Source organism: Phyllopteryx taeniolatus, chromosome 6 (assembly GCF_024500385.1).
Source record: "Phyllopteryx taeniolatus isolate TA_2022b chromosome 6, UOR_Ptae_1.2, whole genome shotgun sequence".
Lineage (NCBI taxonomy): Eukaryota > Metazoa > Chordata > Actinopteri > Syngnathiformes > Syngnathidae > Phyllopteryx > Phyllopteryx taeniolatus.
The window spans coordinates 4,511,910-4,535,226 of NC_084507.1; the positions used below are offsets into that span (position 1 = coordinate 4,511,910).

General features: G+C 40.7%; 1 protein-coding gene across 23 annotated transcripts in view; it reads right to left on the reverse strand.

The window, feature by feature from the left end:
* The window catches only part of rims2a (regulating synaptic membrane exocytosis 2a), a 173,029-nt gene that overhangs the window by 131,955 nt on the left and 17,757 nt on the right, over positions 1–23,317 (reverse strand). For 19 of the 23 annotated variants that reach the window (XM_061776506.1, XM_061776503.1, XM_061776504.1 and 16 more), the window contains exons 3-5: positions 8,829–8,861; positions 8,009–8,101; positions 1,382–1,592 (exon numbers count right to left, since the gene is read on the reverse strand). In XM_061776506.1, coding sequence (XP_061632490.1) covers positions 1,382–1,592; positions 8,009–8,101; positions 8,829–8,861 — 337 coding nt within the window. The remainder of the gene's footprint in view (positions 1–1,381; positions 1,593–8,008; positions 8,102–8,828; positions 8,862–23,317) is intronic. The other 4 variants (XM_061776514.1, XM_061776509.1, XM_061776521.1 and 1 more) reach the window with 2 other exon arrangements.

A 23,317-nucleotide genomic window follows, 5' to 3' on the forward strand; every position in this document is an offset into this window, starting at 1 on the left:
AATTAGTGAGAGGTGTCTTTGCCTCTATTTACTAAGTGGCACTTCCTTCAGACCATTTGCCAACCCCTCCAACGAGCCATGGCCTGCCTGCCGATCTCCCAACGACTTTACCTCCTAAAAGCAACAAAACACCCTCGAGTGTTTTTCTTGTTGCTGCAGATTTTCTTTCCAGTACACCTAAACAATTTGAGTACTCTTTACAGGCAAAAGGCAAATACAACCCAAATAAGGTTAGAAGTACGAATATTATCGGAATCTACAGTATGTTTCTCAGATGAATCTCCACCTCCACCTTGATGCTACATCTGCTCATACATACATAACAATAAAATGATCACACATCATATATTTCCATTCTAATCTATGCTCTATGCTATTCACAGTTAGGACATCATATTAGCATTAACTGTTAACTGTTAACTGTAGCTTTGATTTCAGTTTTATTCCATTTCAAACCTGAGCTGCATTTCTCTATGATGACACTTTTTACATCAGCTTTGGTGAGATAAATTACAATAAAATTACATACAGTATATACCACTGATTGTTCTGATTGGGATGCTGTATTGATTCTAGCATTAGGTGATACACTCACAGAGACTGCTGTTCAGTATTCTTGTTGTTGGTTTAAGATTGTTTTTGGCTGCTGTATGTGCAAGTGTACGTAACAGCAATGGAACAACAATGCTTCAAGCACACTCCCAGCAAATGCAAAAAAAGGATGTCGCTAACCACTTTGTCCTCCTGTTGCAATTCCATGAAATCAGGAATGCAGCAGAAAGAAAACAAAAGGGAAGAAGAAAGAGGGAAAGAGTGGGAGCAAGAAAGATTGTGAGTGCCAACAATAGGTCCTGGCAGTACTGTCTCATAATTTAACAGCAATTGGATTGCATAGAAACATTTAAGATCATGATTAAAATCTACACCAATCAGATACTAAAATCTTGGGTTTAGTCAGTTTTTTATTTTTTATTTTTTTTATTTTTAGGGGGGCGGGGGGGGGGGTTGGAGTGCATAGCAAAGCACAAAGATGCAGCGATGTAGTTCCCCGGTGTGAAAAAAAAAGAGGAAAAATAGTTCCCTCAAGTGGTGAAATACAGTAGAACAACTGTTGTTAAAGTCAACATGAATAATGAAAATCAAAGCTGAAAAAGAATAACACATTGACTTAACAGTGAGCATTAATCACAACATAAATGTTGCACACAGTCTTTTGTAGAGGGCAAAATACTGAAAAACATGTTACTGTGAGAGACACCGCTGGCTCAATTCCCAGATTATGATTTCACTGTGTAGCGCAGGGAGAAATTTGCCTGAGGGCAGGACATCTGTATGTGTGTCCTTATAAATGGATAGTTCCAAGCATGCAAACCAGCATTACCTTATTTGACCGCAGAGACACTCGTCCTCCGCACCGAGCACAGAATTTCGTTTGGCAATATGAACAGAGGTGGCCACAGCCGTCAGCAAACTTGGTTTTGTGGCATATCCCGCAGGTTGGGGCTTCGCTCTTCTGTTCCTGAGCCTGCTTTGTCTCATCACCCATCTTTTTGACCTGGTCCTTGTATGACTCAAACTGCTGATGCAACTTCCTGTGTGCAGATAGGAGGACACATGTTAAACAGGTGTTATAACGACTGAGACACCAGGTTTAAAAATGACGTCATTGCATCGAATGGTGTTGAGTTGGAGTCTTTTAGAAAATGTTCTCTTTTAGTTTAGTCATGCATTCAGAAGGGTTTTTTATATACAATATATATTTGAGTGAAATAATCCCATTGTGAGCACAATCTACATTTATCACGGTTTAAAATAATTCACATAAATATCCTACTTTCAAGTCTCAAACTGGTATAACTTTGTATTAGTGACGATGATCTTTGTTGGGGAAATATAGTGTAAGCGTACACCACAAGATCAGAAGCTTGATCACAACCTCCCCACCACGAAAAACATCCAAGAGCCTTCACATAAAATACAAATGAGAGTAAGGCGACAGTTTGGGTCATCGAGGGCAGACATGCATTCAGTGGGACACCTGGCTTCTGCCTAATTGCGGTACCATCACTGTCCCTTAGATGGCCTCCTACTGATGCACAACACGTGATCTTTTGCAGGTGATGCTAAACTCTTGACGCGTCCTGAGAGGCTACCGAAAACACACGGGCTCTTCACATGCATTTTGTATGACACATGTCAATTGAGCGTCTCCTTAGAAACTAAACACTGAGCTGACTTCATAAAATGGCGATTAGAATTGGTTTCGCCCCACATATCCCCTGCAACATTCATTAGTGCTTGTGAATTATTGAGTACCGCTATCCTTTTACCACATACAGGTTTGTGTTTGAGTGAAACGGGCTTTCTTTACCCTCAGCCAGTGCTTTGGACCCTATGTATATCAGCCATCCACACTACCTGATGAGCAACTTGTGTGTGCACACTTTGTTTTCTGTGTGCATGTGGCATCAAAACATGACAGTGCGCCAACAGCGTGTCCCTCGTTGCACTGCGGGATTAGAAGTGCCGCAGCCTTTGTGTGATAACCAAGCAGAGATTAGTGTGTCGCCTTGTTCAACAGATCTCACTAAATCTCATTTGCTGACAGAAGGTCTGATAAAAGGGTGAAGAAAACTGTTATGCAAGTTAAATGGCCACTGTCAAAGAGGATCAGAGAAATAAGACTACAAACAACCCTCTTTAACTGTAACTCCATCTGCTATTTCAGTCAAATGCTTAAGCGGCCAGCCTTGTATCAATAGAAACGGTGGCTGGTGATTCAACACATTTAACACAGCCAATGACTACTATGCCCATCACTACGACTACACTGTCCTCCAATGGCAACACCAGACACTTCATCTACAAATTAGAATGCGATCACCGAATATCATGCTCAGAAGAGATGCAGGCAACGTGGAATCAGTTCCCACTCAGTGACGGGTGAATTTCTGTGTGAATGATTGTCTGTCTCTGTATGTGCCCTCTGATTAGGGTTGCAAAATTCAGGGAATTTTCAAAGTAGGGAACTTTCCATGGGAATAAACAGGAATAAGTAAGTCAATAAATAAATAAATACACACAGCGGCTGAAATAAGTAACACATCACCATTTCTCCTCACTAAATATATTTCCAAAGGTGCTATTGACATGAAATTTTCACCAAATGTTGGGAACAACCCAAGTAATCCATACATACAAAGAAAGTAGAACAAATAAGATCAGAAATTAAGTTGTTATAATGTGAAATGACACAGGGAAGAAGTACTGAACACATGACGAAAGGGAGGTGGAAAAAGGCATGGAAAGCCAAGACAACACCTAAAATCTATCAATAATCAAACAGCAATCCAGCCCCTTGTCAGTGCAAATGAATATCAGATGGTTCATTAATGGCCTGCAAAAAGGTCTCATTGCCAAGATGTGAGTCAAGACACATCTCATGATGGGTAAGAGCAGAGAGCTGTCTCAAGACCATCGAAAAAGTAATTATTGCAAAACATAACGATGGCATTGGTTACAGACACGTATCTAAGCTTCTGAACATTCCAGTGAGCACGGTTGGGCCATAATACGCAAGTGGAAAGCCAATCCACCATAGATTTGCTTCGATCAGGTGCTCCTTGAAAGATTTCTGACAGAGGAGTGCAAAGATTAATCATAAGAGTTGTTCGAGAGCCAAGGACCACCGGTGGAGAACTTCAAAAAGACCTGGAATTAGCAGGTACTGTTGTCACAAGGGAAACAGTGAGTAATGCACTCTGCCGCCATGCCCTGCCTGCACGCTCACCACGTCCCCAAAGCATGTCAAAGTTTGTTTAAAGTGAAAAATAAATACTGGGAGAATATAGTCTGGTCTGATGAGAGCAAAATTGAGCTCTTTGGATGCCATAATACACAACGATGTTTGGCACTGCACATCACCCTAAAAACACCATACCAGCAGTAAGGTTTGGAGGTGGGAACATGATAGTGTGGGGCTGCTTTTCAGAAAATGGTACTGGTAAACTTCACTTTATTGAAGGAAGGATGAATGGGCAAATGTAACGAGACATTCTTGACAAAAATCTCCTGCCATCTATGAGGATGATGAAAATGAAACCATTTCAGCAGGATAATGATCCAAAACATACTGCCAAATAAACTCTCAATTGGTTTCAAGAAAAAAAAATAAAACTGCTAGAATGGCCCAGCCAATCACCTGACTTGAATCCAATTGGAAATCAATGGAAAGAACTGAAACTCAAGGTCCATAAAAGAAGCCCACGCAGCCTTCAAGATTTGAAGACTGCTTGCATGGAGGACTGGGCCAAAATCACACCAGAGCAATGCATGCAACTAGTTTCTCCATACAGGAGGCGTCTTGAAGCTGTCATTGCAAACAAAGGCTTTTGTACAAAGTATTAAATAAATACCAGTTGGCGTGTTCAAAACATTTTCCCTGTGTCATTTCACATTATTACACACAACTTAATTGCCGATCTTATTTGTTGTACTTTCTTTGTATGTGTGGGTTACTTGGGTTGTTCCCAACATCTGGTGAAATCTTCATGTCAATAGCACCATCAAATATAAGTAGTGAGAAAAGCGGTGACGTGTTAAATACTTATTTCAGCCGCTGTGTGTGTGTGTGTATATATATATATATATATATATATATATATATATATAGTTGGTGAAATTATATTTTAGCACAGTTGGTGAAATTATATTCCAGCATGATTACCAGATTTCTTTCTAACACAGTTAACTGGACTTTGCTCCAATTTACAGGTTTTCGAGTTACGAGCCGCTGTTTGCTAGATTTGTTTTGTGTGTGTGTGTGGGTGTGTGTGTTGCAAGCCAAAATTTGAGTTTAGCCTCTCAAGGGTAGTGAAAAAAAAGAGCAAATAAAGATGAGTGATCTATCTATTTTGCACTAATGTTTATGACAAAACAAAATGTTCATATTTATGCTTGAATGTGATACCTTTCCATTACCTTCAATTCGCATTAGTTCCAATAATTCCCATGGAAAGTTTACAATTTGGAGTAGTTCCAAAATCCCCCAGATTAACACAAAATTACACGAGACTTCCCATAAAATTTCCAGCCCTTTGAAACCCTACCTGTGATTGACTGGCAACCAGTCTAGAGTGCAGGATGTACTAAAGTGATTACTATTAGGCTGCCTTTTGCCTGAAGTCAGCTGGGATAGGCTCTAGCTCCCTGCGACCCTGAACAGAACAAGTGTTATGGAAAATGGATGGATGGCTTGGTTTCTAATATGTTGAGGACCTTATTTAACTACAAGAGTGAACTAATATACTGTATTAAACACACTTCTCATTATAATCCATTGGAGTTCTACACCACTGTGCAGTATACAACTGCACAATATGTCCATAGCCAGGGTGAACTACACACTGCTATGAAACTGATGTTCCCCAATGAGATTAATAAAGTATTAATAAAGTACTTTGTACTATTCGTCTACCCATCATAATCATGATGGAACAGGAGCAATAAACTGGAATTGCTTAAATTGATCAAACACTACATACAGTAGAGGACATTTCTGTCTTTCAATGTCATAGACACAATGATCAGAATTATTATTCATTTTGTGTAAAGTGGGCTACACACATACCAACTGGCAACATTTGACAATTTTTCCATTCAACAGAGGCCCAATTGTCAAAGACAGAATGTCCTTCTTTTGTTAGGTGATTCCCCCCCGATCAATCGTAAACATCAAACCTGTTTAATATTTTATGATCGCAAATCCTTACATCACACGTGGTTAACAGAGTACGGTGGAGCCACGGATTCTGTGATTGGGATGTGTAAGGAACAACCGCCAATTAGGAAGCGACCTGATGCTCTCACTGTTGCCGGACTCAAATGGAGAAGCAATTGGATGTTTTGAGTGCTAGAATTATGGGTCACCCGAGTCACTCACCACAATATAAATGACAAGGAGACGAGTTTGTGACAACAATCTAGTTACCAAATAAGCTAACAGTGAGCCTAGCCTTTTCTATTCCTTCTACCACTGGTCCTTCTACCACTTGTACAACTACTACTACTACTAGTAGTCTTTCTTTTTCTTTGTATTTTTCTGCACTGTTTCAGTGTTTTATTGTTTTTATTTTTATTATATTGTTCGTAATTTGACCTATGTTTTACATGGTTTATTTGTATATAATGTACGGCACTTTGTGTGCAGCCGTGGCTGTTTTAAAGTGACCTACAAATAAAGCTGAGTTGAGCTGTGTTTGTATTTTTCAGCAGTATAAGATGGCCTGTGGCACCATGCTGCCTCTCATAGGTCTATGGCAGACATCTGGTTTGTGGATGATGACCCTTGGTTGTCCATCTTTGGAGTGTTTGTCTGCTCCCTGATTTGTTGTTGTTGCATATTTATCACATTTAAAACATTTCGGATGAGCAAACCAAATTTAATACTAGCTTACAAAGACAACCCAAGTAAATACAAAATCCACTTCCAAACCTTTCTGATCCCATGTGCAAAAGGAATAGCCCCCTTGTAAAATCATGAGTTAAGCGCACTTAACCACAGTTTTAGGAAAGCTGAATTCAATTTGACTGGCCACATGATTCCTGCCTGATTTGTTGAGATCTAAAAAAGAAATGCATCATCACAGGATTCACCCCCAAAAAAACAATGTGACTGAAGCCTAGAAAAGGTTACAAAAAAATAGAAACAGTGGTGAAGCTTCCCAGGAGGGATCGGCCAACAAAAAAATAATCCAAGAATGCAACAACGACTCATCCAGGAGATCACAAAAGAACCCAGGCTGACAACTGCAGGCTATCACTATCCTCGGTTCAAATAAATGTTCATGACTCAACAATAAGAAAGACACTGGCAAAAAATGGCATCCATGGGATTGTTCCAAGAAAAAGGAGAACTTTTTGGAAGCTGTGCGGCCCGTTAAATTTGGTGTAATGGTAAAAATAACACTGAATTTGATAAAAACAATATTATGCCATATCTGTCATGGGTGTGTGTTCTGGTTGTTGTCTTCCCCCTGTCTCGTACACACATGCTCCTGAGAGCATCTTTACCACCTGTGCCTCGTTCACCCTAATTACCCCATGCATTTAACCTCGTGTCTCATTCTTTCTCATCGCCAGTTCGTTGTACCTTGTCGTGGCGTTCCAGCATTCCTTGTTTCCACGTCACCGCCTAACAGTAAGACTAGACCATGTTCCGATTATCGACCTTGCCTTTTTGCCTCACGTTTTTGGATACTGTTGCCTTTTCGGATTGCCTGCCTGTGTACTGACCTCGGCCTGGATATTAAACCTCTCTTTTTGAAACTGTCCATTTGTAGTGGAGTCGTGCATTTTTGGGTCCTATCCTCTGGTCCGTTCATGACAATATCAAACATGGTAGTGGCTGTGTGATGTGTCTTGAGTTGCTTCTCTTATTCAGGACCTGGATGACTTGCTGTGATTAATGGAACACTAACTGCTGTCTTCCAAAAAAAATCCTCCAGGCAAACATGCCCTCAGGCTAAATCACTCTTGGGTCATGCAGCAGAATTTCTTTTTCATATACGGCCAGATAACCCTTAACAAACAAAAAACTAACAAACAAAAACAACAACTGAAAAAATCATCATTTAGAAACTACATTTTATATTTAATTGGGCTGCCTTTGTGAGATATTAAAATTGGTTTGATGATCTGAAGCATTTAAGTGTGATAAATATGCAAACAAATCTGAAATCAGTAAGGGGGGAAATTTTCATGGTGTATGTATCATGCATTATATGGCAAGAATAACAGTAAGTATATATAACTGTTCCTCCACTGCATGGCATGTCGTGTCACACCCCAATCATTACTAGTTTAACATTTTTAAAAGCTTGCTTCACCAACACATGGAAAATGTGCAAATCACACTCACTCACGCAGTACTGTGCTGTGCTGTGTTGTGTAGGGTTGTATGGTTGTGACTGCTCGGAGAAGATCAAACTACGTTTGATCTATTACTTACGCGTCTGGCTCGGGCTCCTTGTCATTTTGGGACTTTTGCTGTGGCTGAAGAACATTATTTACCAGCTCAGTAATCCCACTAAAGGGAAACCACCTGTTCAAATAAGCAAATAAGCGTGACAGGTACAGCGCAGCGAGTCATCACGTGAGAAAACAATCTATCCTGTGAGGTATTTTGAGAAGCAGGGATATGATTTCCAGGAAGTGAACAATACTTGGGTACATTCACTACAACCAGAGCAGAGAGAGAGAAGGCCAAGACATGGCAGAGAAGCAACTAATGTCCTAAAGCTAGCAAGAGTGGAATAGAAATCCAGAAACAGAGGGAAAGCTGAAGCAAGAAAGCTCTACAGCCAATGGAAATGAGAGCAGCCTCAAATGCTCAGCTGAGGAAAGGAGACACTATAGGGGTCAAGTTCGTCCAACAAGTACAGAAGATTTGGTTAAGGTGCATCCACAGTACAGAAACGTAGCATCTGGGTAGAACTAGTGATTGTATTTCAAGGCTACACAAGCCAGTCCAGGTGCAGACAACACACAGGGTGAGAAACACAGCCATAGATGGGGGGGGGAGGTTGTATGACTTGGGTTTTAACAATAATGTTGGAAAGGAAAAGGCTTCGTCATAAATGTCATGGAAGTCATCGCTTTAGCATCATTACAAAGTTCTTTTCGTACCACAGCTGCATTCCATGAATTTAGTGACAGTTCTTTCCTCCTCCTCTCAGACACAGAGGGAAGATTCACATGAAGCACATAACAACAAATGGCAGGAAGAAGTGTCAAAGCCTAAAGCACTCTGGGTAATGCAGTTTACTTACTGTGCTGACTGAGGCTTTGGTCCTTCTTTGATCCTAAAACATAAATCAAAAAAGGTGTGCAACTCAGTGCATAAAGAACATAAATGGATGAGGAAAACATAAGCAACAAAATACAAAAATCTCAAACTAGTATAAAAAGGTATGCATGACATAAATGAAAATAATAATACATATGATGTTATAGATGGTGATTGAAAGAGACGATGATAATGGCAATTACAATACTGTATTGGGGTGAGGGTGATTTGAACAAGGATGAAAAACATGTTGATGTGAGCAATACCCTTACAGTATATACATTACTCACTACAGTGTAAATATATCAAATATCGGTGGACCCTATTAACCAAGAGTCCACCAATACGGGGAAAACAAGCCAAAGTATCCAGCAAGAACACTAGCTTAGTGACATCAGAGCACAGCACGCAATGACACAAATAGCAAACACAAACAAATTGAGAACAGAATAGAATGTGCGTATCTACTTCTTGTAAGAGCAAAAAATACAGTGATACCGGCTTCAAATTTTTAAGTGTCCTTGTGCATTTGTCATCATGCATCAAGCATAAAAGGATTACTGCTTTGGCCCCAGGTTAGTTATAAAAGATATGAGCTCAAAAATAATGTTAAACTAAGCCTCACATTTGCAAATAATAATTCATAGAAGGTCATGGTGACACCGCAGGAACAGATATTTTTAAAAATATGAAGAAATAGCTTGAACTGGCCAAATGTGGGTGAGCCCACTGTTGTAATTTATGTATAACTTTAACATGACCAAGAGTCAAATAAATTGTGTTTATAAAGAGGCATATGGAGCATTTCTAAAACCACGCTTCTCACGCATTCAAGAAAACAAACTGGACAATATTATTAAAGTAAAGCGAGATGAAAAAACAATCCTAATAGTAAAATAATAACCTACGACACAGCATCCAGTAAGCTGCATCTAAATCACAAGTCAGCACGCAACATCTCCGGTAAAATTCTTTTACAATGGTGAGAGAGAGAACACGCAAGAGAAGATATACTGTAGTCCTGTTTAGCCCTCAGTCTTGCTGCTCTGTTTCCGGATGAGCCAGTCCATATCTATCCTCTCGCTGTGTTCTCCCAGTGACCTACAACGTTGTTCTTTATTGATCCCATCAGCCTAGTCTCTCTGGCCGCATTACAAGCCTCATATTTATCTGATTGAGCCTTCTCATTGCCAACATGTCAACTGGACAGAAAGTGTGAGAATCTCCTCCAAAGCACGAGCCTCTGTGGACCCAGATCCCACGTGTGCCATGTGCTCATATACTTTACTGAATGTGTGTACAGGTTAGTATGGGAGCAGTGTATTATTTGCCACGGGGCAGTAGAATGAGTGAGTCTAAAATGTCACAAGTGAAACAGTAGGTATCCTGCCTGCTGAGGCGGGCAGCGCAAAATATAGTATTTTTTTTTCTGTTTGTTTTCAGCCAGTTCTGACTATGTCTGATGCTACACTGCTCTCTAGTGGACATGTGACCTGCAAAATAAAATAAAATAACAAGATGTGTGTATGTTAATGTGTTTATGTATACACAGAGTGTGGTACACTTGCACAACCATGCATTCATCTATATTCTATATGGCTTAACCTTTGCAACCCATCCCAGCGTGCTCCCTGGACTAATCACAAGTCAGGACCAATAAAGAGACAAAGACCCTTTCACACCAAGAAGCAATTTAGTCTTCAATTATATCTTACATACATGTGTTGGATTGTGGGAGGAAGTGGAGAGAAAACCTACACGAGCAGTTGAAGAAGATTCAAACCAAGAACCTTCTTGTGTGAGGTGGTACTCATCAGTGCACCACTGTGTTGAAATGATACAATAAAAGAGCTGGATAAAAAAATAAATAAAATCTGCCTGATACGAATGTTGAATTTTGACTAACACTACAAGAGACGTATTAATAACAATATGCTTCTTGTTGTTGTTGAATACTAAAGTGACATGTTTTTAACATAAGGCGTAATACTGTGTAGTACCAACGATTGGGGGGAAAAAAAGGATTCATCCCCAGTCCCTTTCCAATTTGACTTGACCAGCTGAATGAGCTGTGGAAATGCAAAAACACTATTTTTTTACCACAAAAATAATTAGATTTACATTTTGGGCAGTCAAGGTTAAGGTTATTTTCATGAGATTAAAAATAATCTACAGGCTGTTCGGTCCCTGTACAACCGGTGTCAGAGTTTGGTCCACATTGGCGGCAGTAAATCGAACTTGTTTCCGGTGAGGGTTGGACACCGCCAAGGCTGCCCTTTGTCACCGATTCTGTTCATAATTTCTACAGACAGAATTTCTAGGCGCAGCCAAGGCGTAAAGGGGGTCCGGTTTGGTGGCCTCAGTATTGTATCACTGCTTTTTTGCAGATGATGTGGTTCTGTTGGCTTCATTAAGCCATGATCTCCAACTCTCACTGGAGCGGTTCGCAGGAGAGTGTGAAGCAGTTGGAATGAAAATCAGCACCTCCAAATCTGAGACCATGGTCCTCAGTTGGAAAAGGATGGAGTGCCCTCTCCATGTCGGGGATGAGATCCTGCCCCAAGTGGAGGAGATCAAGTATCTTGGGGTCTTGTTCACGAGTGAGGGAAGAATGGAAAGGGAGATCGACAGGTGGATCGGTGCAGCGTCTGCAGTGATACAGACATTGTATCGGTCCGCTGTGGTGATGAAAGAGCTAAGCCGAAAGACGAAGCTTTCAATTTACCAGTCGATCTACGTTCCTACCCTCATTTACGGTCACGAGCTGTGGGTCGTGACCGAAAGAACAAGGTCTTCCGCAGGGTGTCTGGCCTCTCCCTTAGAGATAGGGTGAGAAGCTTGGTCATCCGGGATGGGCTCAGAGTAGAGCCGCTGCTCCTCCACATTGAGAGGAACCAGCTGAGGTGGCTCGGGGATCTAATTGGGATGCCTCCTGGACGCCTCCTTGGTGAGGTGTTCCGGGCATGTCCCACCGGGAGGAGACCCCAGGGACGACCCAGGACACACTGGACAGACTATGTCTCCCGGCTAGCCTGGGAACGCCTCGGGATCCCCCCGGAAGAGCTGGATGAAGTGGCTGGGGAGAGGGAAGTCTGGGCTTCTCTGCTAAAGCTACTGCCCCTGCAACCCGACCTCGGATAAGCAGAAGACAATGAATGGATGGATGGATAAGAATAATCTCACAAAATGTAAAATGTGGGTTGTCTACTAATAATACATTTTTGTTAGATATAAAGGCGGCATTAGAGCGTCAGCCTCACAGTTCTGAGGAGCGGGGTTCAATCCCCGGCCCCGCCTGTGTGGAGTTTGCATGTTCTCCTCGTGCCTGCGTGGGTTTTCTCCAGGTACTCCGGTTTCCTCCAACATTCCAAAAACAGGTTAATTGAGGTTGCTAGGTTAATTGAAAACTCTAAATTGCCCGTAGGTATGAATGTGAGTGCGAATGGTTGTTTGTTCATATGTGTCCTGCGATTGGCTGCCAACCAGTTCAGGGTGTACACCGCCTCCTGCCCGCAGTTAGCTGGGATATGCTCCATCATACCCGCGACCCTAGTGAGGATAGGTGGTGTAGAAAATGGATGGATGGATAAAATTCACCAGGGAGGAAAAAAAGTAGAAAGAGCAGTCACACATACTTTCCTCTTTAGTGGTGTATATAATCTCTCCGCTACTCACCTATAAACCAGCTGCTTCAGAGGAACATTGATGTGACAGCTCTAAGAGCTGTGAATCATCACTTTTTCCCACTGCTGAGACAAGGTCAGCAACATGTCACATGCACATCAGCAGATCTAACAACTTCTGATTGGCACTGCAAACAGAAGGAAGCTTGCTAGCCCGAGACCTGGCGCATGGGGCAATTTCACTATTAGAGGACATAAAAAATAAAAATAAAAAAAAAATCAGGGCTGGAATGAATGGGAAAATTCGTAGACCAAAAAAAACCAAAAAAAAACTGACCTACTCATATACTGAAGCTATATATTAGAAACAAGTCTCAAGATAATGTAGTGTAGTTCCCCACCTCTGAAAAGTACAACCAGGCAAAATTTGTTATGCATCATTTTTGTACTGGATCTCAGTGTGCAGGTGTACTTAATGTTGTGAGCGTTACGTTATTGTACTGTGAACTGACAAAAAAGATTAGCTGCAGCTAATTATTACAAAACCTCTAAAATCCCTTAGTTTAGAGTATTTTATTATTAACATTTTAAAACAAATACTGAGATGCAACTTCATCTTGTCATCTACAGCAGACAGTCTGTGATAAAGGATCTCATGCCTAACTAAGGCAGAGAACCCTCAAAGCCCTCTGCGTCCACCACAGATCGAGTGATAATTGGATCATAAGGGAGTAATCTGGCTCAGTGGGTAAATACCAACTACATACATCATTAACACAGACCCAGCCAGACAGCTATGTCAGGAGATGAGGTTAATAATAGCCTGAAATCATTTCGAGGCCAGTGACCAACAGGGAAACGTGTCACTGAAGTCTGCTGGAATATGGGTGTAATGTTGACAAATATGAGATCAATATGCATGACATGAGGATACTTTTGCATTAATGTGCAAGAGTGGAAACAAAGTTGATTGTAAAACAGTCTTTAAAACATTGAAAATAAATTAAATACAAGTGAACCCTCAAAATACAAACATCCCAATTGTCGTAGAATTCGAAATGGACCAAAATTTGGGGGGAAGAAATACACCACTAAAGTGCCACAAAAACCTGGAAGTTGAAGCGCCATGATGTACACTTTCATGATGTCAGCATGTCTCTTAAGGCTTCAGAAAATCTGAAGATATCTCATCATACTTCCTTAGACCTCACGTAACCCTACATTTGCACGTTTTCCTTTTTCTTTGGCTTTCTGCAACACTGATTCTAAAAGAAGACTTACACTCTAACCAAACATATGATTCGCAATGACGCATACAGCGGTTTAAAGTTTTCTTATAGCTAGAGATGATGTGAATTTCAATCAGAGTTGTTTACCAGTAGCCTCAGCGATAAGTTTGTAGAAGGAACAGAGTGAAAATACAGAAGCTGAAGAGCACTGTGTCTGTGAGCACTAGCCACCGACTGGTTAGTTGCTATACTGCCATCCCTTGGTAGAGTGTTTTATTGTTTTATGATGAGGGTGACTTCTTTTAATATGTGAAAAAAGCATGTGAGCATGTGATACGTCTACAACTTTATGTACAGCATGCTATAATAATAAAAGTCAACAACTAAGAACATTAAAAAAGGTCTCACCTAAATCTTTACTCTGAAGTATTTGTTTATGGTTTATTGCACCTAAGGTTTTGACCCCTTGGTAGTAACCATATCTATGAAACTCAAGGTCAATTCTGACCAAAAACAAACAAAAAAATTCAATGAAGTCATAATTTTATACAAAGCCAAAAAACATTAAATGTTTATGTCAATGTCAAGAGATATAATAACACATACATAGTGAGATTTTCAAGGGGAAAAAAACAACGTATTTGTCAAGGGCTACAATATGCAGAACTAGTCCATGTAGTTTGTTCCCAATATAGTGTTGACCTCAGTATGAGTCAACTTTGACCTTAGGCACCAACCCTGAAACAGTCAATAGTCAATTTCTATCAAAAGTGAAGTGACGCATACCTGGTCTTTATAAGCCATCAAGTTAATTGACAAGCAGACATTTCACTTTCCATAACTGCAAAATCAAGCCAAAACTCTGTCAGCTAGGGTTGCCAAGATTAGTCGACTAGTCACAATTACGTGGTCGGGCAAAACTGTCCACAATTAATTTAATAATCCATGTCTTTGTTTATTTTTTTAAGCTTTATGTCTTTTTGTTTGTCTAACCCGGGGGTCGGCAACCCGCGACTCTTTAGCGCCGCCTTCGTGGCTTCCTGGAGCTTTTTCAAAAATGTATGGAAATGGAAAAACATGGGGGAGAAGGTTTCTGTCGGAGGACAAACATGACACAAACATTCTTAACATTATCCAATGCTGTAAAAATGTGTGGAACAAATATTGAATTTCAACATTTCTGTCAACAAAAATTTGAGTCATAGCCTGACGCGCGGTTCTTTGAGCTCGGCGTGGCATGTGGCTGTCGCAAACAAACCGGCGGATGTGTGATGGGCCATGGATCGCAAAGGGAAAAAGAGAAAGACAGCTGAGGAGAACAGAGGATTCAACAGTTCCTGGACTGAATCATTTGCTTTCTTGCCAACGCGGAAGGTTTGTCTACATGTCTGCTTTGTAATGAAAAGTTAAAAAAAAGTTTGTCAAATAACAAAAAGAGTAATATGGAAAGACATTTCCAGGGAAGGCATGTTACATTTCCAGCCAAGTACCCAGTTGGGAGTGAGAGAAAAAGTGTGATTGCTTTACTTCTGGAGAAATTAGAGGAGCGCAAAGATAGATTTAAGAAATGGATTGCATCTCCAAACTCCACTACAGCTGCTCGTTTTGTTGCAACCCGAGAGATAATAAAGCGTGGAAAACCGTTCACAGATGGCGACTCCATGAAGGATTCATTCATTAAAATATCAGAGCACTTATTTTCAGACTTCAACAACAAAACCGAGATAATACAGAAAATTAAAGACATGCCTCTCCATTTCCTGTTCCATTTTTGAATGCTCAAAATAAAAATGACATAAAAAAATCTGTTTTCTTTATTATATTTCTATAATTTCATCAATGCAACAAAACATAACACATCAATAATGGAAGTTAAACTTAAAACACCATCGTACAGCAGAGTCGTCACGTGGTGCGTCATTCTCTCCAGGATGCGCTGCAGGAAAAATAAACATTTAATCATGAATGCTCATCATGCCATTTGGATAGTAGGCTAAAATAGACACTTACAGCATGTGTTGCCTTCATTATAAGGCTTATATAAGGGTTTTATTTTTTTTGCGGCTCCAGACAGATTTGTTTTTCGTTTTTTTGGTCCGATATGGCTCTTTCAACATTTTGGGTTGCCGACCCCTGGTCTAACCCCTTCTGGCTGTGATGCACATGCGCCGTAGTGGTGCTACTCCAAGTCAGCTATGCAGTAGCCGGAAGAACTACAGCTAACCGGCGTTAGAAACGGCGCCCGAAGGTTTGAGCAGTTTGCCAAAAATACTAAAGAGGAATGCAATGCGATTGGCTGGAAACCAGTTCAGGGTGTACCCCGCCTCCTGCCCGCAGTTAGCTGGGATAGGCTCCAGCATACCCGCAACCCTAGTGAGGATAAGCGGTGTAGATAATGGATGGATGGATGGAATGCAATGCAAAACTTGCAAGACAAAATGCGTCTTTCATGGCAGCACGACAGTGACACACGAGCATCGAAAAAGGAAGCACATTTCTGGCATGATTCAGTTTCTGTCGAAGAGGGACAGTCATCTCGGTAAGCTATATGGCTAGTTAGCGTTCTAATATTAGCGCCAACGGCAGTGAGCTACTTTCTTAAAGTTGTAAACGTTAGCATTAGCTTAAACCTAATGATGAGCATTTCATTAGACTTAGCACACAGGTTATGTGTTTGATGTTACGTTTAACCACTGATATGAATAGAAGATAAATATACTGTAGAGGGCAGGCTTATCAACATGCCTACATGGCGGCTACATCGGCAGGGGTAACGTTCCCGTCAAAGCCAATGTTTGTACATTGAAAATAAATTAGAACGTGCTCATTTCTCATCTCACTTTCATGAGTTTTACTTTTTTTGTCAATGTCAAAGCATGTACTATTAATCCAGAATATTTGAAAAAGAAGAGCTCCCCAAAATCTTGCCTAGGAAAGGTTCCCTCACTGCACTGCATCAAAAACCGACATCAAGGTGTAAAGGATATCACCACATGGGCTCATGAACACTTCAGAAAACCAATGTCAGTAAATACAGTTCAGCGCTACATCCGTAAGTGCAACTTGAAACTCTACTATGCAAAGCAAAAGCCATTTATCAACAACACCCGGAAACGCTGCCAGCTTCTCTGGGCCCGAGCTCATCTAAGATGGACTGATTCAAAGTGGAAAAGTGTTCTGTGGTCCGACGAGTCCACATTTCAAATTGTTTTTGGAAATTGTGGACGTCGTGTCCTCCGGGCCAAAGAGGAAAAGAACCATCCGGACTGTTATGGACGCAAAGCCAGCATCTGTGATGGTATGGGGCGTGTTAGTGCCAATGGCATGGGTAACTTACACATCTGTGAAGGCACCATTGATGCTGAAAGGTACATACAGGTTTTGGAGAAACATATGCTGCCATCCAAGCAACGTTTTTTTTCATGGAAGCCCCTGCTTATTTCAGCAAGACAATGCCAAACCACATTCTGCACATGTTACAACAGCGTGGCTTTGTAGTAAAAGAGTGCGGGTACTAGACTTGCCTTCCTGCAGTCCAGACCTGTCTCCCATTGAAAATGTGTGGCACAATATGACGCGTAAAATACAACAACGGAGACCCCGGACTGTTAAACAGCTGAAGCTGTACATCAAGCAAGAATGGGAAAGAATTCCACCTACAAAGCTTCAACAATTAGTGTCCTCAGTTCCCAAACGTTTATTGAATGTTGTTAAAAGAAAAGGTCATGTAACACAGTGGTAAACATGACCCTGTCCCAGCTTTTTTGGAATGTGTTGCAGCCATATAATTCTAAATTAATGGTTATTTGCTGAAAACAATAAAGTTGATCAGTTTGAACATTAAATATCTTGTCTTTGTAGTGGATTCATTTAAATATAGGTTGAACATGATTTGCAAATCATTGTATTCTGTTTTTATTTATGTTTAACACAACATCGCAACTTCATTGGAATTTGGGTTGTACATGATTGTGCATAGTTTTAAATTCTACGAAATAAAGGCCAGCGTATCGCCTTCATTTTAATTTGCACTATCATAAATAAACATGTCATGAATGCTGGTACAAGCTGCAAAGGTTATTAAAAGTTGACTTTCCTATTGTCTTACTTTTAGTTTGCACATACTTTAAACACTTTAAGATGAAAGCTAATGATGTTTATATAAGAGCAGCTGCTTGCTGGTGCGATATCTGCAATTTAAATATGAACTGAATCTGACTAGTCGACAAATCGCAAAAATAATCGGTGACCAGTCGACTATAGAAATAATCATTTGTGGCAGCCCTAATATCAGCACAACAATTCTTTAGAAAATGTATCACATTTTCTAGTCAGCCACATACAGGATATATGGACAGAAATCCTTTATTTAACCCTCCTGTCCCTTCCCAGCAAATCTAAAAGAAAAGGAGTGCACTGAAAATAGCGACTCATTAAAAGACATAATTCATACATGCTCAATCTACTGTATGTACAGATAGTAGGCATAAGTGCTACTTTTCTTCTTTATACAGGCAGTGCTGTTGACTTCCTCTAGCACAGGGGGCTGTTTCTAGCAAGAGTAGCAAGAGGCACCGTGGGGTGGTTATTGGCCTTAGAAAACACAGATAGAATTGAATCCACAGGGCAAACTCATCGGAACAGGTAACATAACACTACACAGGTCAGACCTCCTGACCAAGGACTAACATTCAGAATGTTGAACAGGAGCTGGCAATGCCAGGTTTTATGCACAACAGGGAAGTGGTTAATCTGTTGCCATATATAACTAAAATCCATCTGTTTCCTTAGATTACTTGCCAGGTTTCAAAACAGCTCCTTCATGTCTCCTCTCTTTGATTCCTATCTGATCACCCGGCAGCTCACACATTCACAAGTCCATTTCCAAACCGAGACTTAGGAAACACTGACTAGGGAACTGGTGCAAAATTAAATGGCTCACAGCTAGTTGATTTAAAAAATTCTGATATAGCTCACTGTATCAGCTACAGATACAATACATTAAAAAAATCTACCATACAGTTTAGTGTAGATGTAGATGTCTTTTATTGTGTTTCACCTTTCTGGCTCTCTGATGGACTGGCGACTAGTCCAAGGTGTAGTCTACCTTTTGCCCTCAGTTGGGAAAGGCTATAGAAAATGGTTCAGTCAATGTTTTACTTTTTTGTGGCATCATAATGAGATGTGTCTTTTATATTTTGTCCATCTCATAGAGCAATGCAAGGTGGCCAACATATTAGAAACATATTTACAACATTCGGCCACACAGCAAATCTGAAAAGAAATTTAACACCATCAGAGCTGAAATAGACACTCGTCCAGAGTTTACATAGCAACCACTGGTTCCGAGTTAAATCAACACTTTTAAAAGTGTTCACATTTTTAACAGGACACCCGAAGGTAGCTAGGATAGGCTCCAGCAGACCCGCGACGCTAGTAAGGATAAGCGGTGTGTGTGAATGCTACCCATATTCAAACAAAAGCACACCCAAAAAAATCTCCATGAGGCTGTTGTTTCTGGCTGGGTGCAGCAGGTGGACTGTACTCACTCGGGGCTATAATAATAGCACAGGCATTTCTAACAATATAATTGTAATAGACACCCTGCCTATTGTTGTCCTAGTCTTCTCTACTCCTTCTTGTGCCATTTGATTATTACTCCCCATCAGGGGCAAAACTTTTTTTTTTTAAATGAACCTTAGTAGTGCTCAGCCCTTAATCCAAATTTCAGACACATTTCAAGTAACAAATAATACAACAACACACAAAAAACATCTTAAACATGGCCGCATGAGCGGTAACAAGTGACTGAACTGCCAAAGGAGAAGTAGGGGACAGCACCAGCAACTGCAATGCAATTTGATATAATGACTGTCCAGCTCGAACAGATCATAATATAATGTATTATCAAAATAAAAGCACACTGTGCTTGAGCATCCCAAAACAAGGTCTAAGTAGACCTTTGCTGGCCATCATTACTGGTCCGCTTAACGAATACAGTGTACACAGGCAGACAAGCAGAAGGGCTATCTAATACTTATGTACAAACTATATGGTGAAATCATCATATTGTTCATAGGCAATATAAGGAGTGTTAAAGTTTGGGAAAAATATTAGTCAAAAGTATTCATAGCAACCAATTGTGAGTTCTTTTATATGAGGAAAGACCAATGAAGTTCCAGGAGACCAAATGGACAGTTATCTGTCGTTTATTGGCAAAGCGTAACAACGCGTTGGAGACAAATAGTTGCACGAGTTGGAGACTAAGTGTCTGCTTAAACAAAGGGGTGCTATCTATCTTATACTCTGAAAAGGGGGTAGAGTGGAAGGTGCCAGAAAGTTCCACTCCTTATAAGGAAAACAGATGTTACAACCTTCAGAAATAAGCCCAGACAAATGACTTTTCTGTTCCTTCTCCCAGGCTACGCCTGTCTAGATCTCACACAACCTTTTTTATTTATTTCGATATGCAGGCATTCTATCTCTATAAAAATACTGTATATCAGGAGTTTTAGTCAAACACTGTGCCTTACAATAGAAAATAACTTGACCTTGATGGTTTTGAACATCTGTCTGGAGACAGAATGCCCTGTTGAACTTTGTTGTAGCAAAGTACCAAATCAAAGGATTCCCTTGCATTAGCTGTCATACTGCACAGATGGAAAGCTATGCGATTAACAGCAGTTAACCTGCTTAGTAAATTGCTAAACAATGTTAAAAATACCAGGAAATTCACCATAGATTGTATGTATCGTTCTGAGGTTTGCTGTCATTCTGTACCACTGCCACCCTGGCCTCATTTCACTTCAAAACAACCAGGCATCGCAATGTGTAGCTCAGTGGGACGAATAATATTAAGGGATTAGCGGGAGACCCTCCATCAGACTTTGGTCGTAGGGCGTGATCCTGAGATCACTGCATGAGCTCTCTCTGTCCCTCCAGCCAGATGATGGGAATGAAAAAAGGCCTCCTCACTTTTCATAGTGGCTCATGTAGACAAAACCACACATTTTAAGCATAGATACATGCAGACACTCCTTCCGTGGAATGATGCATTTAATGCATCAACAAAGCTACCTTCACCCCTCAGCAGGGTGAGAAAGAGACAAGACTCAACAATGTGTTGTATGTCTTAGTGAAGGTCTTAGTGAAGGTTCCATGCACCCGGTGAACCTTCACTTCATACAAACGTATACTTCATACGTTTGTATGAAGTATACGACGACCACGGCTACATTTGTCATGTCATGTGAATCGATTTTCTTTATCCTCCATTATTTATGGCAATATTATTTATCCTCCAGTATTTTATGGCAATCAGGAGCATCCATAATCTACCTACAGCAAGCGGCATGTTCTCAACATGCACCAAAATACTGTAATGCTACTCAACATCAAACCCTAAGATCTTTGGTGGATGTAAAAGACCATTATCTCACTTGGATCAAGACTAGTTGGCGACCTAATCGTAACTTGAGTCTCCGCTGGTTGCAGAGATGTCTCTGTGACGTCTCCTGGAGAATAGCGGTGTAGCCAAGGAGTCGCGTTCGATTTCATTGGAGACGTTTTGGCAACTTTTACAAGTCTCTAAAAAGTCTCAGTGACATCCCGCAAAGTAATCCTCTCTGCGTCAGGGGAGATTGAAGTCCTAGAAAGTGGACTGTAAACGATGTGTGTACACCAAAGTGTATGTAACCCTTTATTGGGGAAGAAGCATATATTGATTAGTACTTCAAATTGAACCCTGAATAGTACCCGGAGTACCCGGAGAAAACTCCACACAGGCGAGGACGGATTTGAACGCGGGGCATTAGAACTGTGAGACAGATGTGCTAACCAGTCGGCCACTGTGCCTAAAAAAATATTGATTATAATAAAATATTTATATATACAAATTGTATTTTAATTTGGATAGAATACAATTTGGATAGAATTAAAAAATACATATAATTATAAAACATTTTGGAAAGTGTTGTACACGTTAATTTGCTTATTAGAAGAGCTGAGTCGGTGGCAGCTATGTGTTTGAGTCACCAGTTTCCACCTGCTTCAAACAGCCTGAATGAGCAGAATGCGAAGAAGAATGCAAAGAGATTATACAGCCTTGTGTAAACTACTACTAGTAAACACAGCCAGACATTTGATTGTGTGTGTGTTTGCATATAATACCAAAACAAACATGTAGTGTCACACACACAAAACTATTTATTTCATACATAGTGAAAGAGTTTACAAGTTCATTGGGAAATTGTGTGTATTGACCTTCTAGCGTGCTGTCCATGGGTGCCAGCTGACCCCTTGGGGGTGTCTTGTTCTGGCTTCTGGCTTGAGGGGCAATTTCCTTGAGGAGGGGCTTTTCTGTCACTCCTCGATCCCTCCTCCTCCTCTTCCCACTATCCTTTGTGCTACGTTGCGGTTAGGGTTGGGCATCGAGAATCGAGAACCGATTGGAACCGGGACATTCCCGTTCTCCCGGAATCGTTCATATTAAAAACTTTCGGTTCCCAGTTTCGATGCCAACAGTCCGCCGACCCCGAAGAAGAAAGTGGCGAAAGCCAACGAAGAAGAACGCACACGAAGACATTCTTGTGCCCAATGGCAGCGCCGAACAAAAGTGTCTTTAACTTTGTTAAAATTAATGATCAGTTGCCTCAGTGCAACACTTGGAATAAGATTATATTGTGCAAAGTAGGATTTCACGATGTGTAGAAGTCTGACGTGCTCCATCCCGCTTCGAGCCTCAGCCTACACCGCGCAGAACTTCAGTCAAGTCAAATCTATGCCAACATTGAGGCAGCTAACAAATTAAAAGGTGGGTTGCACTCTTTTACCGATGGCTTTTAGCCATCTTCAAACCAACGTAAGAGCCGATGACAGGAAAGAAAAAAAAAAAAAAAAAAAAAAAGATTAACACTGAGCTAAAACTTCACCAAAGGTCAAACTAGCAACTTTACATCACAATGAATTGGGACAAAATTCAGAAAAACGTCTCACAGTATCATAAACACTAACCTTGTGCCTCATCGGTGGGTAGGAAAAGGAATCGTTTTATAGCATTTGGTTCCATTCATTACTCGTTTTCTTGCCGTTGAGGTTTACTTTCGTATTCAAAATTCACCGGTAACGTGTGAAGTTACTTTTAGTGCCAAAATGCAAGGCACTTTTACTCCCGGAGGCCTGTTTTGGATGCTTCAATGGTGCTGCTAGTGGCACTGTATTGTGATGCTATCTGCATATATTGAGCCAGGTACTACTGGATATTGATATCATAAGCTCTTGCTAAGTAGATGTTAACAAACGCACTGCTCTTGTCCCAAACAAATTGCTCCAGTATTCTTATCGCTTACTTGACATGCCATGTTTTTACTGATGACAAAATTCACAGAAAAGTCCTGTCAAAACATCTCGGGATATACAGCATTTAGCAATGGTGTGCCTTCCAAAACGCACTCACAAAGAAGTCACAGACTTCAAGGACTCCATTCATTACGCAACGCAAAGAAATCTACAACACTATTATACGTACATATTTAACTTAACTCAATAAATCAATCAACTAGTGTCAAAGTGCATTGGCATAACATCAAGCAGTCCTTATGATTTTGTACATTGGATGAATG